The sequence below is a fragment of the Morone saxatilis genome, unplaced genomic scaffold (assembly GCF_004916995.1).
Source record: "Morone saxatilis isolate NCDOM2014 unplaced genomic scaffold, NCSU_SB_2.0 Contig6, whole genome shotgun sequence".
In the NCBI taxonomy this organism is placed as follows: domain Eukaryota; kingdom Metazoa; phylum Chordata; class Actinopteri; family Moronidae; genus Morone; species Morone saxatilis.
Genome location: NW_023340206.1, coordinates 1,766,616 through 1,778,429, shown reverse-complemented (window position 1 = coordinate 1,778,429; position 11,814 = coordinate 1,766,616). Strand labels below are relative to the sequence as shown.

The following is an 11,814-nucleotide window of genomic DNA, read 5'->3' as shown; positions in this document are numbered from 1 at the left end:
CGATACTGACACAATAGCGATATGCATTAGGCCAATATTGGCCCTATTGCCAGTATCCATAGTGAAAATGGTCTCAGTATTATAGGCAGTGCCTGAATTGGACCAAAAAAGGTGCCAGTCCCCTTATTCAACACAACCCTAACCACAACATAACCCTAACTTCGAGAGCATTTGAATTAGAAAGTAGAGTTCTTGTCAGGGTTAAGGGTGCAATCTTAAATCTGTCTCAAATAGACTTCAGCCAGTCAACCTGTCAGCCAGTAATTAGCTTTATCACCTACAGTAGGAGGTCAAAGTGAGTCAGAAAGTCGGTCACACAGTCTGATGTCAACTGGTCAGCCAATCAAACAAACTTCAATTGCTGAGTTGCTGATGGTTTTTGTAATTAGCTCCTCTGAAGTTTCAGCAAAGCAAGAGTGAGATAAAGAGGAAGGAAGGAGCGGTGGGAGAGGGGAAGAAGATTTTGAAAGCAGGAAATGAGATTTAACTGAGAAATAAGTGCAGTACTGAAGGCCAGCTGTGAGATAATGATGATGAGGCTGTCATGAGTTGAGTGGTCCTGTGTTTAAAAAGAGCCCTGCTGGTATGAGCAGTGGGAAGAGTGTGTGTGTTAGAGAATATGGTCTATGTGTGTGTAAGAGAGGGAGAGAGAGAAACTGGTTGTTCTTATTAATATTATTATTAATATTAAAAATAATAATTGTAATATCTAGGCAGTTGTTGGAAATTGAATCAAAATATGACAACAAAACAGGTTGGAATGTAAATAAAATTAAGCAAATGAATTTAACTTAACCCAGTCAGCAACAACACACTCAAAGAGCAAGTTAGAATATGAATGAGTGAAAAAGTCACAGCTGGTGGAAAGTCGCACAAAAAATGAATAAAGTCAGCCAAATAAAAGAGAGAAAGGGGGTGATAAAAGAGGACAGGGAGGCTGAATGAGGAGTGATAATTAGATGAAATTGCAGAGTGGTGCTCTTTGCTTTCCCACCACAGCCTGGCTTCTATAAAAAGAAAGGATTTGGACTGTTTAAAAAAGCCAAGCCTAACACAGGATTGTATCTTGTATTCACACTGAGCTCATTGCAGGAAATACACAAGTGCTGAGCCGGCCGAGCCCTGAATTCAGACCAGCTATTGTTTCAAAGGACATGAACCCTTGAGCAGCTTATCACTTTTATAAGAGGACAGTAAAAAGAACCCAAAAAGTTCAGTTAAACTTTTGTCAATTTATAAAATGAAATTGTAAAAAATATAAAGTGATTTATAATAATAATAATAATAATAATAATAATAATCCAGCACTGATTGTTAGAAATGTTAGAATGTGTATTTAAAAATGTGCACCAGCGTGTATGATATATTGCTATCCAGCAGCAGTTGCAAATTGCAACTAACTGAATACTGCTCGCCTTCCAAGTATGTAGGAGAAACTATGGTGGCCGTTAAACTCGTAAAAAAATGTAAAAGGTCTTATCTAGAGCTAGTGTTTGGTTTGTCTGTTCTGGGCTACTGTACAAACATGGTCATTCGACCCGCTCCCTCTGTAGATAAAAACAGCTCATTCTAAGGTAACAAAACATGATTCTAATTTTTGGGTGATTATACACTAATGAAAACATACTTATGAATATTATATACTATTTCTGCCAAAGGATCCTCCTAAATGGACCTTTAAGTAAGTTACTTAGTTAACCTTTATACTTACTAACTTACTTCCATTTGACTTATAATAATCAGCATTTCTACTGGGGCTATGTGTTGCTAAAAATCCGGCAATACATATCACAATACAGGGGTTATAATTCAGTATATTGCGATATTATGAGCAAGTCAATATTTGGAGTTACAGAAAACTTGCATATGCAACCATAACAGTGGGATCTGCATTTGAATTCATCACAGCCCCTGTAACATCCAACATCATAGCAGTGTATGTTTACAACACTGCTATCTAGCTGTTGGGGGTTTAAACACAAAATGCGACATCACAAAACAAAATATCACGATAGTGATAGTGTGAAGTGTATTGCTATTTTCTTACAACCCTACATATACTTAACATTGATGTATTGGTATTTTTTCCACCTTTAGCATTAAGAAAGACATGGTTGAAATGCTGGGTGAGTGTGTCTGAATGACTGTAGGCTCTGACATATCATTGGATGAACATGCCAATCCAACTGAAGGCTCAAACTACTGCAAGTGAACCAGTTTTATATGTCACAGTCTGCCCTGCAGATTTTTCTGTCTTCAAAAATATCATTTATTTATGACTCAATCAGGATACATGTCACAGTACAATGAAATTATTCAAATTATTATCATCAAATTGCAAGGCTCAGTTACAGTGACTCATCTCCACTGAGTGCTTCTTCTGTTTTGTCTCAAATGCTGACGAGACCATTAGTCACCTTATCTGAGAAATCCAGCTCAGCGTGGCCCAAACTATAAATATCCAAACCCCAGATAACACTGTGTTAAAACAATGAAAAATGGCTACAGAGAGTCAGCAACAGTCAAAGGCAGCAGATTATACTGTATCTGGCTTTCAATTGGCAGATGTTTGTTAAAACATATTCATATCACCATATTATTAATATGTACTGTGGAAACCTTTTCTGGAATATCACTAAAGAAAATGATACTGATACTGAGAATATGCAGATGTGAATCTCCCTACATCCCTACCAGACACGACACTGATGACAAATACCACAGTTTTTTTTTCTTTTTCAGCATATTTACATTCACTGAAATGGAAAATGTCTTCTTGAACATAATTTCTGTGATCCTAAACAGACGAGTCTGGATTTAACCACTCAAGCAAAACTTTACCTCAGAGCTGAAGAGAAGAGCTTTTAGGCCTTTTAATGAAGTCATGAGCAGATAAACCCCGGAGCCTCTTCGGCAGCTGGAAACAGCTGACCTGGTGAAGTTAGTTTCTGCCTCGGAACCAGCACATTATAAATGCCCTGTAGCCAAGGTATTATAAATAGATGTGGAGGTGGGCATCATGAGTCATCCAACGTTCAGCTATTGAAATTCTGCATCTGGGATAGCAAATTGAGGTTTTATGAAATGTGTAATAGTTTTAAATTTTTTATTGTTTAGGATTTAGGACTCTGCAAAAGACTTTATAACATAACCATCACTTTATTTGACCATATATACATTTTAGGCTCATACACTATTACCCTTTGGACTTTGAGTCCTTAGTTTTTGAAGTGGGGTTGTATGTATGTATGTATGCTCACCACAGTCCATGGGAGATCTCTCTCCCTCTTCCATCGCTGTTGTACATTAGTAATTAATGACTTTCATGTTCTTTTCCCATTCTTTATCATTATTTTTGTAAATAAATTGCTTTCAAATTGTAACTCATCTGGTCTTCCATCTTTGTCTCAGCCTAAGTGCTGGACAAATAGGGGCTCGTCCAGAATATGAATCCAAGACCTCTCGCACCCACTTCAAAAAACCCAAACTACCCCTTTAAATTAAAGTATAAAATATTTACTTACACTCTTATCTCAATATACAGACTTATTTATCTCATGATTTCAAGCCATTAAACGGTGATTGTGACTGCACCAGTGAGTAAGGACAGCCATTATCTTGAGATACTCTAATGACACATTTAGGTCCTGATAACAAAAACACTATGTGTAGTATGTTGAGACAACGTAAGCATAACATTTTGGGATAACAGCATAAAAAAACAAAAGATAGCAGCTATTATCTTGAAACTTAACTTGAAAAATAATGTGAAAAAAATGAATATTTTGGCCTGATGAGAAGTATTATCTGTAACGGCTCAGTTAAAAAACAAGATGTGGACTTAAATACATAACTGAAAAGCTGGCAATCATTGAGAATGAATAATCAATTAAATGCGTGAACAACAGCGCATATTTTCAGACGGTCTCACCGTTGTTCTCATGAAAAGCGACAGAAATACTTGTGTGAAGAATGAAAAAACAAGAGTTAGAGAGAGAAAAGTTCAAACCCTGGCTCCCATCTCACCTCCACAAGTTTGGCCAATTATTGTGTGAGGTGTGTGTGAATGTGTGAATTGTTGGATTCAGAAAGCTACAGTAATGAGCAGATCGAACTCAGTATTGCAGCTAAATTATTTGCGCCTTTTTGTGTTCATAGGAGGAGATCGAGACACAGAGACAGCAGCACGAGGCCAGAGTGATGTCCATCAGAACAGAAGAGAAACAGAAGATGGACAAGATGGCAGATGACTTGGACCAGAAATGGAGAGATGCACTGCGGTAAAGAAAACAAAAAGAAAGCTCTCTCCTCGTATGTCTCAGACTGTGCTTTTGCTCTTTCCATTTGTTGTCTCATTCATCACTGTCATCTCTCACCCCCTCCGCTTCACAGTCATACTTGTTATTAGCATCACAAGTCGACTTGTTTTGACAAAGCAGGCATAGATATTAATAGGAACGGAGAGGAAATTAACAATATCCACACCAAGTTTATAGATGCATATTTACAGGTAACTTTTAGCAGGACTTTAAGCACAATGCACACACGGACACAAATGCAATCAAATGTAACACTCTGCCTGTCTCTATATAGGGAAGAGGTGCGTCTTTTGAAGGAGGAGTTGACTGAGGAGTATGAAGCAGACAAACAGGCGACGTTGACTCAGATCTCCCAGCAGAAAGAACTGGAGATGATGGCAACAAGAGAGGGTTGGCAGAGGAAGGTGGAAGACCTGCTGGAACAGGTAAAACACAATCCACATACACAGTTTGGTTGGGGCCCTTTTAGTTCTGCCGTGGTGGATTCTTGCAAATATCATTAGGAGCTGTAGTTTGACCACAAAACTTTCATTTAAACCAAGGGCGACTGTGGTTGAAAGCGATTTTTATCTATTCCCTGGCTTTGATAGAAATAGGGGCACCCCAAACCTGACCTTAACCGCCCCCATCCACCCACTTTGATTGACAGCTCCACTCGATGTAGACAGCCTGGATTAAGAATAGTGTCTGTCCGAGGAGAGATCTATCTCACACGCACACTCTCACAGGCTTTGCTGCCTCAAACTGTGTCTGTAAATGTGATTAACACTGATGCCATAAACAACCACTTCACCTTTACAATTTACATAATTCCCACAACAACAATAAATCGGGCCTGAAAAGACTAAAGGATTTCACTTCTGATCCCGTTTACCAATTTCAGAGCGATGCAGAATGAAAAGAACAGCTTCTGTTTTTTTAATTAGGTTTTCCCAAAGCCACATCTCTCAGCCAAGTGATCCTTATACACATATGTGCTGTACATACACATAACACACAGAAGAAGATCTGATGCTTTTGAAAATAATAGGCTTCTCCTTCTAGCTACATTGCTAAAGAATTTTTGTAATGGGAGTGAAAGTGGTAATGAGCAGAGCTGCTCAGGTCAGAATTAAAGCTCTGTAGCAACAGAGAGAACCATTTGATGCTGGGCTGAAAGCTCAGACACTTGTCTACTTATACTCATGTAGCCTACCATGCTGAGCATACTGCCTCTGGGTAATTCCGAGCTCAGCTAAGTCACAACTGAAACCTCAAAGAGGCTCGTCCTGATTTCGCCTAGACCAATAAATACAGTTATTCACACACATATATACACCTAGGAAATAATTCTGCAGTGCTTTTGCGTCTGGAGGAATGTAAACAGTAGCAACAACATAGTAATGATAATATGGCTTCACATAAAAATAAACTGTCCATCCACTTTGACTGCGCTAGAGCACCAATCATCATCGACAAAAACAGAGAGTCCGTCTCTTCTCTCCTGGTCCAGTCGATTTGAAAAATTTTGGCTCAGCTCTTAAAAATCAAACCCAATCAGAGATCATTCATTGATGTTTTCAGCAATAAAGCCAAAAGAAATACAAATTTAAAAATTGTTATGATGTGGCTAGGGTGTGGGATAGCGATAAATCTGCAGTTATATAAATTATATGAATCGATTGGGTCTACAAAGTGTCAATTTTTTTTATCCATCAACTAACTGATTAACTGACTAATGCTTTCAGTTTTAGGTGTGACATTAACATTTGGAAGACAGTGAGGACAAGGTGGGCCCTTTTTAAATTGGTCTAATCATTAAAAAATAATTCCATAAAGGCTTCTTTAGTGAGCCTTATCTAAATCTGCTACATTGGTTTTGGTATCTGTGTGAATATGAGTCAGTACAAAATGCTGCATGTGTCTGAAAATAAACATCAAACAATGTCACAGACCAAATACCTAAGGAGCTTACACTCTGTGTGCGTATGTACGTGTGTGTTTGAGTGTGTGTCTGTGATGCCTCATGTGTGTTTTGTCTCATCAAAGGGCTTCGCTGCATTGTGCTTTTTTCTTTTCTTTTTTTAGTTTTAGCTACATGAGAACAAAGCCCTCTGAAGTTCGTGTATATGAGTCTGTGCTGTACAGAGCGTCACCAAATTAATTATTGTGCATGTATGCGCCCTTAAGTATGTTATTATTACTATTTGTGCATACATACTATTCATCTTCATGTTATTATAAATTATCGGGATAATTCAGCTACAGACGGCTTTAAGTTCTAAGAAAGCCAGTCTGTTTGTTAAGTTTTTTTAATGAAAAACTGGGAAAAATAGAGTCAGAACTGTTGTTTATTGTTGTGTTAACAATAGAGACCATGATATGCTGAAAGAATACCACTGATCTTAAGGTAGTATTCAACAAAATAGGAAATACACTTACCCATTTTTTGCTTTAAGAAGTTGAATCCTTGTACAGTGGAAATACAAAAGTTTTACTAACAATATCACTTACAGCATGAACTTAGTTTTCTGTGAATACAAGTTTAAGATTAATGAGTGCAGTTTGAAAATTGTTAAAAGAATGTTGTAGGTTCTCCACAGTAAGCTGGATGGAATCTGCAATGCAATACAATATTTTATCATCCACATGTAATTATATATAGCAGTTAGTTAAAAGTGAAATATAGTAAAAATAAAAAAAATAAAATAGTAAAAAGAAGTGGACCTAAAATTGAACCCTGTGGAACACCCTTCATTATCAGTTAAAACTGTAGACTAACACCCAACCAGGTAACCAAGGTAATTCACTCTACAGTATGAATTTATCCCTTACCTCAGTACTGGTAGGCATTCATGTACATAATATAAATATTCACATATTTACATGTGGGCATGCATACACAGCATGTTGGAACAGGCAGGCAGCAGCCATTCTGCTAGTTTAGGCTGATGTGGAGACAAATGGAAACAGGTATAACTACAGTGATCTGCACTGTATTGACCTACTTTCAGCTCTACTGAAACACCAGCAGAGATGAGACTCGAATACGACGCAGGGAGACACTCGCACTCCCCTCAGATAAAACACGTCACTTTACATTTTCAAGAGTCAAGCAGCTCGTACTGTTCACGAATGATCCATGATTGAAACTAACAGCTGTCAAAGTGACAACAGAAAGTGTCTTGTATGATGGAGTTATCAACTATATTAAAAAAATGTGTAGCTGCTTCGTGATGCAGTAGCTTCCCAAATAGCCTCAACTACAAAGAGAACCAGGCCCTTATTTCCAAACAGGCTTATATTAGAGAGACTTTTATTCTTAATCTCCCTTGTTATTAATATTCTATCACATTTTTGTAAAACATATCCCCACTTTTTTGGTATTAAACAACACTTCCTCCATGTTTCTTTACTAATTCAGGTAAACACATATTTCCACAACAGAATCACCTCATAGCCACCACTATGGTGCTCTGAGCTTTTCGTTTTTAACTGAAACACTACTTTCATTCACTAATTAATCCCATTGGCAGCTGCTTTGCTGTTATTTTGTACAGTGTTAAGCTACTGTCCATGAAACTCAACATTTCCTGCACAGTTCTTTCACATTAAAAGGCTTCCAGCTGTTTAAATGTGATTATCCCTTGCTTTCCTGGTGGGCTTTTGATGTGAAAGTGATGAGTTTCACTGACAGTAGCTTAACACTAATTGGGAAAAGTATATATGATTTGTATTGATTGCAGAGTGAAAACTATTAAATGCACCTGTTTTTTTATTTTTTATCCTTTGTCTATTTATTTTAATTTTTTATTGTTATAAAGCTGTATTTTTTAAATCTTACAAAATTCTATTCATTGTTTTGTTGTTTGTTTTTTCTTTTTGTTTTAATCCTGCTCTGTGAAGCACTTTGGGCTGCATGAAAGGTGCTATATAAACTGAGTTGAGTTGAGTTAAAAATGAGAGTAGTGGGTGTGACACGGCTTGCTGTTTGATGGATGTCATGCTGTGGAAATGTACATTACTGTATCCTCAATTCGCCATGTGAGCAGGTGACGTCACCCCAAATTTAAATGACAAACTTTATTAATGCCAGTGGGAAATGGCAGAATTCACTACACACAATAAGGAAAGCAGCAGCAAATAATAAAACCCAGTCAGAATAGAATCCCTTCAAACTTTTTCCTTCTTTAGAATTGACTTTGACATTTCTGTATGTGGTAAGTCTCTCTTCAACTGTGATTTCAGGGTCAGTGTTGAGGTAATGACTCCAAGAAATGTTTGCACATAAAAATGTATCCATTTCTGAACATTAAAAAAATGTTGAGGTAAAGAAACCAAACGTCAAACGTCAAAAAAATGCCCGATTGAAAAATAGTACTATGGTGTCTGTAGGTCAAACCAGGCACTAGCCTTGCACACTTGATGTGCTGTTTAAGTGGCAGGGAAATGATTTACTGGATATTAAAGTCCCTAACTGAGCGAAGTGTCTCTGTTGTTTTGTGTGTGTGTGGGTGGATGTGCCGTCTTTATCTATAATGACTTCTTTTTCATTAAGATATTTTCATTACAAGGTTCTAGCCACAGGCTGCAGTTTGTGTGTGTCGCTGTGTGCGCATGAGAGTGTGTTTAATTAAGACATCAAGGGTTAGACACATGCACTGCAGGTTGTTTAAGGTATTTCCACCTTTTTAATCGTGTATGCCCAGTTATTTCTCTGCCAATGTAAAAATGATTCATTGTAGCAGACAGATGCACACAGGAAGGGAGGAGGAGGATATACTGTATAGGTCATCTGTCTGTCTTTTCAAATCCATATCCAGGGCAAAACCCCACAACCTTCATCCCAGCCCTGCTCCTCATCCTCTCATTTTAAATCCATCTTACCTTGCAGTCACTAATGTAGTACTCCGACGGCGCTAAATCCTGCCGGGGATTTAACTGCTGGAGGTTGAGGAAGAGTGGCGTGTGGAGGACCGGAGCCGTCATGCTGAGAGAGTTCACTTAGGCCCCTAATAGTTCCAGTATCTCCTCTAAACAAAACTGTTTTGTGTGCTCTGATGGGACTTACACTATTTGGCTTTTTGTAATTTGGCTGCGTGTGCTGACACTCACCGCCTGACAGGCTGTCGGCTCACTGAGACGAGCTGCTCTCAGCACTCACAGTGTTATATGTCGATAACATTACCAGTGAGTAGCTGTCAAAAAATCTCGACTGAAGTAAAAACAATTTGTAAAGAAACATTTTCATGTGAGGATTAAAGAAGGAAAGACAGACGCAAGAGGAAACACAAAGATGTTTTTAATGTTGACCTAATTACACATGCAGTAAATTAAACGTGTTTTTTCCTAGAGATTCATGTTTCTTAAACGACTGAAGCCATTTGCTCAAAAGAAGAAATTGAGTGTGAAGTTGCTGCACACAAACAAAGCCAGTGAGAGATAGAGAACACGTTGTCAGTGCTGCTCAGTGTGTAATTACTGTTTTTATGTCGAGGGTGTGGGCAAACTGACCTGTCCATGTCTGTTGTCTGTCAGCAAGCCTGGTACTTATATGACTGCTCTGCTTGATGATGAACCAGTCATTTTATCTGCTGCTCTTTGTATTTTCTCCTTCTCTCTCTTGTCAGATCTCTCTGTTGAAGCAGTCCCTGGAGCTGCAGTTGTCTCAGTCCCAGTCAGCTCTGCAGCAGCTGCAGTCTCAGTTCAGCCAGGAGAGGGAGCTGCTGACCCAACAGCTGAAAGGTAAGCCGGCCTATGCCCCTGTCCTCCCAAGCGGGAACTGCAGCCAGAACAGGCCGATTGTTGACAACAATTAGTAGCTTAAAGTTACATTCCTTGGGGCGCATGGTAGCTCACCTGGTAGAGCGCGCGCCCCATGTAGGTTCAGTCCTTACCGCAGTAGCCTGGGTTCCATGCCAACCTGCAGCCCTTTGCTGTGAGCCACCCACCCATCTCTCACACCCCCCCTTTCCTGTCTATCTTCATCTGTCCTATCTAAAATGAAATGAAATGAAATAACACAGCATTATGTAATTACTCTACAAAATGTAATACATTTTTACTTCATTATGTAATAACACGCATTTTGTAATAAATTCTAAACTATTGTGGTAGCTTTTATGAACTGCATTTTAAATAAGCTGAAGCTTTTTGATGGTCTTTTTGAGGAGCCCTGTCAAAAGACCATTGCAGATGGTCCTGGTAGCTCACCTGGTAGAGCTCGCACCCCATGTCCTAATGCTGAGTTGGTTGTTTTCGTGGATTCTTGCAAATGCCATTAGAAGCACTAAGAGGAACCAGAGGAACCTGATTTTTTTTCATAAATGATCTCTCTCATGTACTACTAAGTGAAAGTTTTAGAAAAATGACAAAAAGTTATTTTTAATAAAGGTTACCTACTGCAGCTTTAAGCAGAAACAGCCACAGTGAGCTGTTAGATGAAGAGCATTGGTCGACACACGCTTATTGGGGTTTATATGCAAACAATCACATCTCCAACACGTCAGCAAGGGAATCAGCTCCTATTACAGCACTGTGCTGTTGTTTGGAAAACCATTCATCATAACTTGCACACAGCATGAGATCAGGTCGTGGTTGCTCAAGCTCAGCATGATGGGAATAGACCAGTTCTTTCTTTAAAAATGTGATGCAATGAAACAGAAATTTAGGATGGGCTGAAACAAAAATGCTCCACTTTTGGTATTTTTGTGTTTAGGGGAGACTGTGGATATTGATATTTTCTATTTAATTAATAAAATTAAATAGAATGATGTGCTTGGTATCTGGTCACACGCCGTCCAGCAGTGTGTCTAAGCCCCTGTGAGGCTGTTATCTGTCTCGTTAAACAGAGTGTACATGTTTCTGTGTGTGTGTGTGTGTGTGTGTGTGTGTGTGTGTGTTTGCAGAGATGCAGAGAGAACATCAGAGGAGAGAGCATCGATTACAGGAGGCTCACTGCTGTGCCCTGAGCACCATGGAGGAGGCCAGACAACACCAGATAAGGGTAGGATTAACATACACACACACACACCAAGCATGTGTGTATGAAGTCTGCATTATGTGGCTTCAGATTTGTCATGTTTACTGCAGTCACAGTCGCCTTCACAAATTTGACCAAAATCAGTTTTTCTTCTGAATATTGTAGAAGGAAATAAGAGCAGGATTGTAACTTTTGAAGTGTGCCCACAGCAGTACGTTACAATACTCTGGCTTGTACCCCTTCCATTTGTACTTTTCCCTTTACTGCATGTAATTTAAAGATGCCAGTTACCCCTCCCCATGCAGTCTGCTGTAAAACCTCACAGACTCTATCGTCCAAGGAAGTTGAGGACAGGACACAACAGTTTTACCAAAACAGCAACAAGGCCACAATCCCACACTGGCTTCCCACTGGTGAACACTGCCAGTTAAGGAAAGCGGAGAGATAATTTAGCAAAATATGACTTTATAACCTTTTTTCCATGTTGAAAATGAAACAAAAACTAGGGAAAAAGGTCACACTTAAAAACAAAAA

At 38.8% G+C, this 11,814-nt stretch overlaps 1 protein-coding gene across 2 annotated transcripts in view; it reads left to right on the top strand.

The window, feature by feature from the left end:
- LOC118340148 (protein FAM184A-like) overlaps positions 1-11,814 on the top strand; it is a 53,931-nt gene that overhangs the window by 25,839 nt on the left and 16,278 nt on the right. For both annotated transcript variants that reach the window (XM_035678015.1, XM_035678014.1), the window contains exons 13-16: positions 4,159-4,280; positions 4,594-4,744; positions 9,929-10,043; positions 11,207-11,304. In XM_035678015.1, coding sequence (XP_035533908.1) covers positions 4,159-4,280; positions 4,594-4,744; positions 9,929-10,043; positions 11,207-11,304 — 486 coding nt within the window. The remainder of the gene's footprint in view (positions 1-4,158; positions 4,281-4,593; positions 4,745-9,928; positions 10,044-11,206; positions 11,305-11,814) is intronic.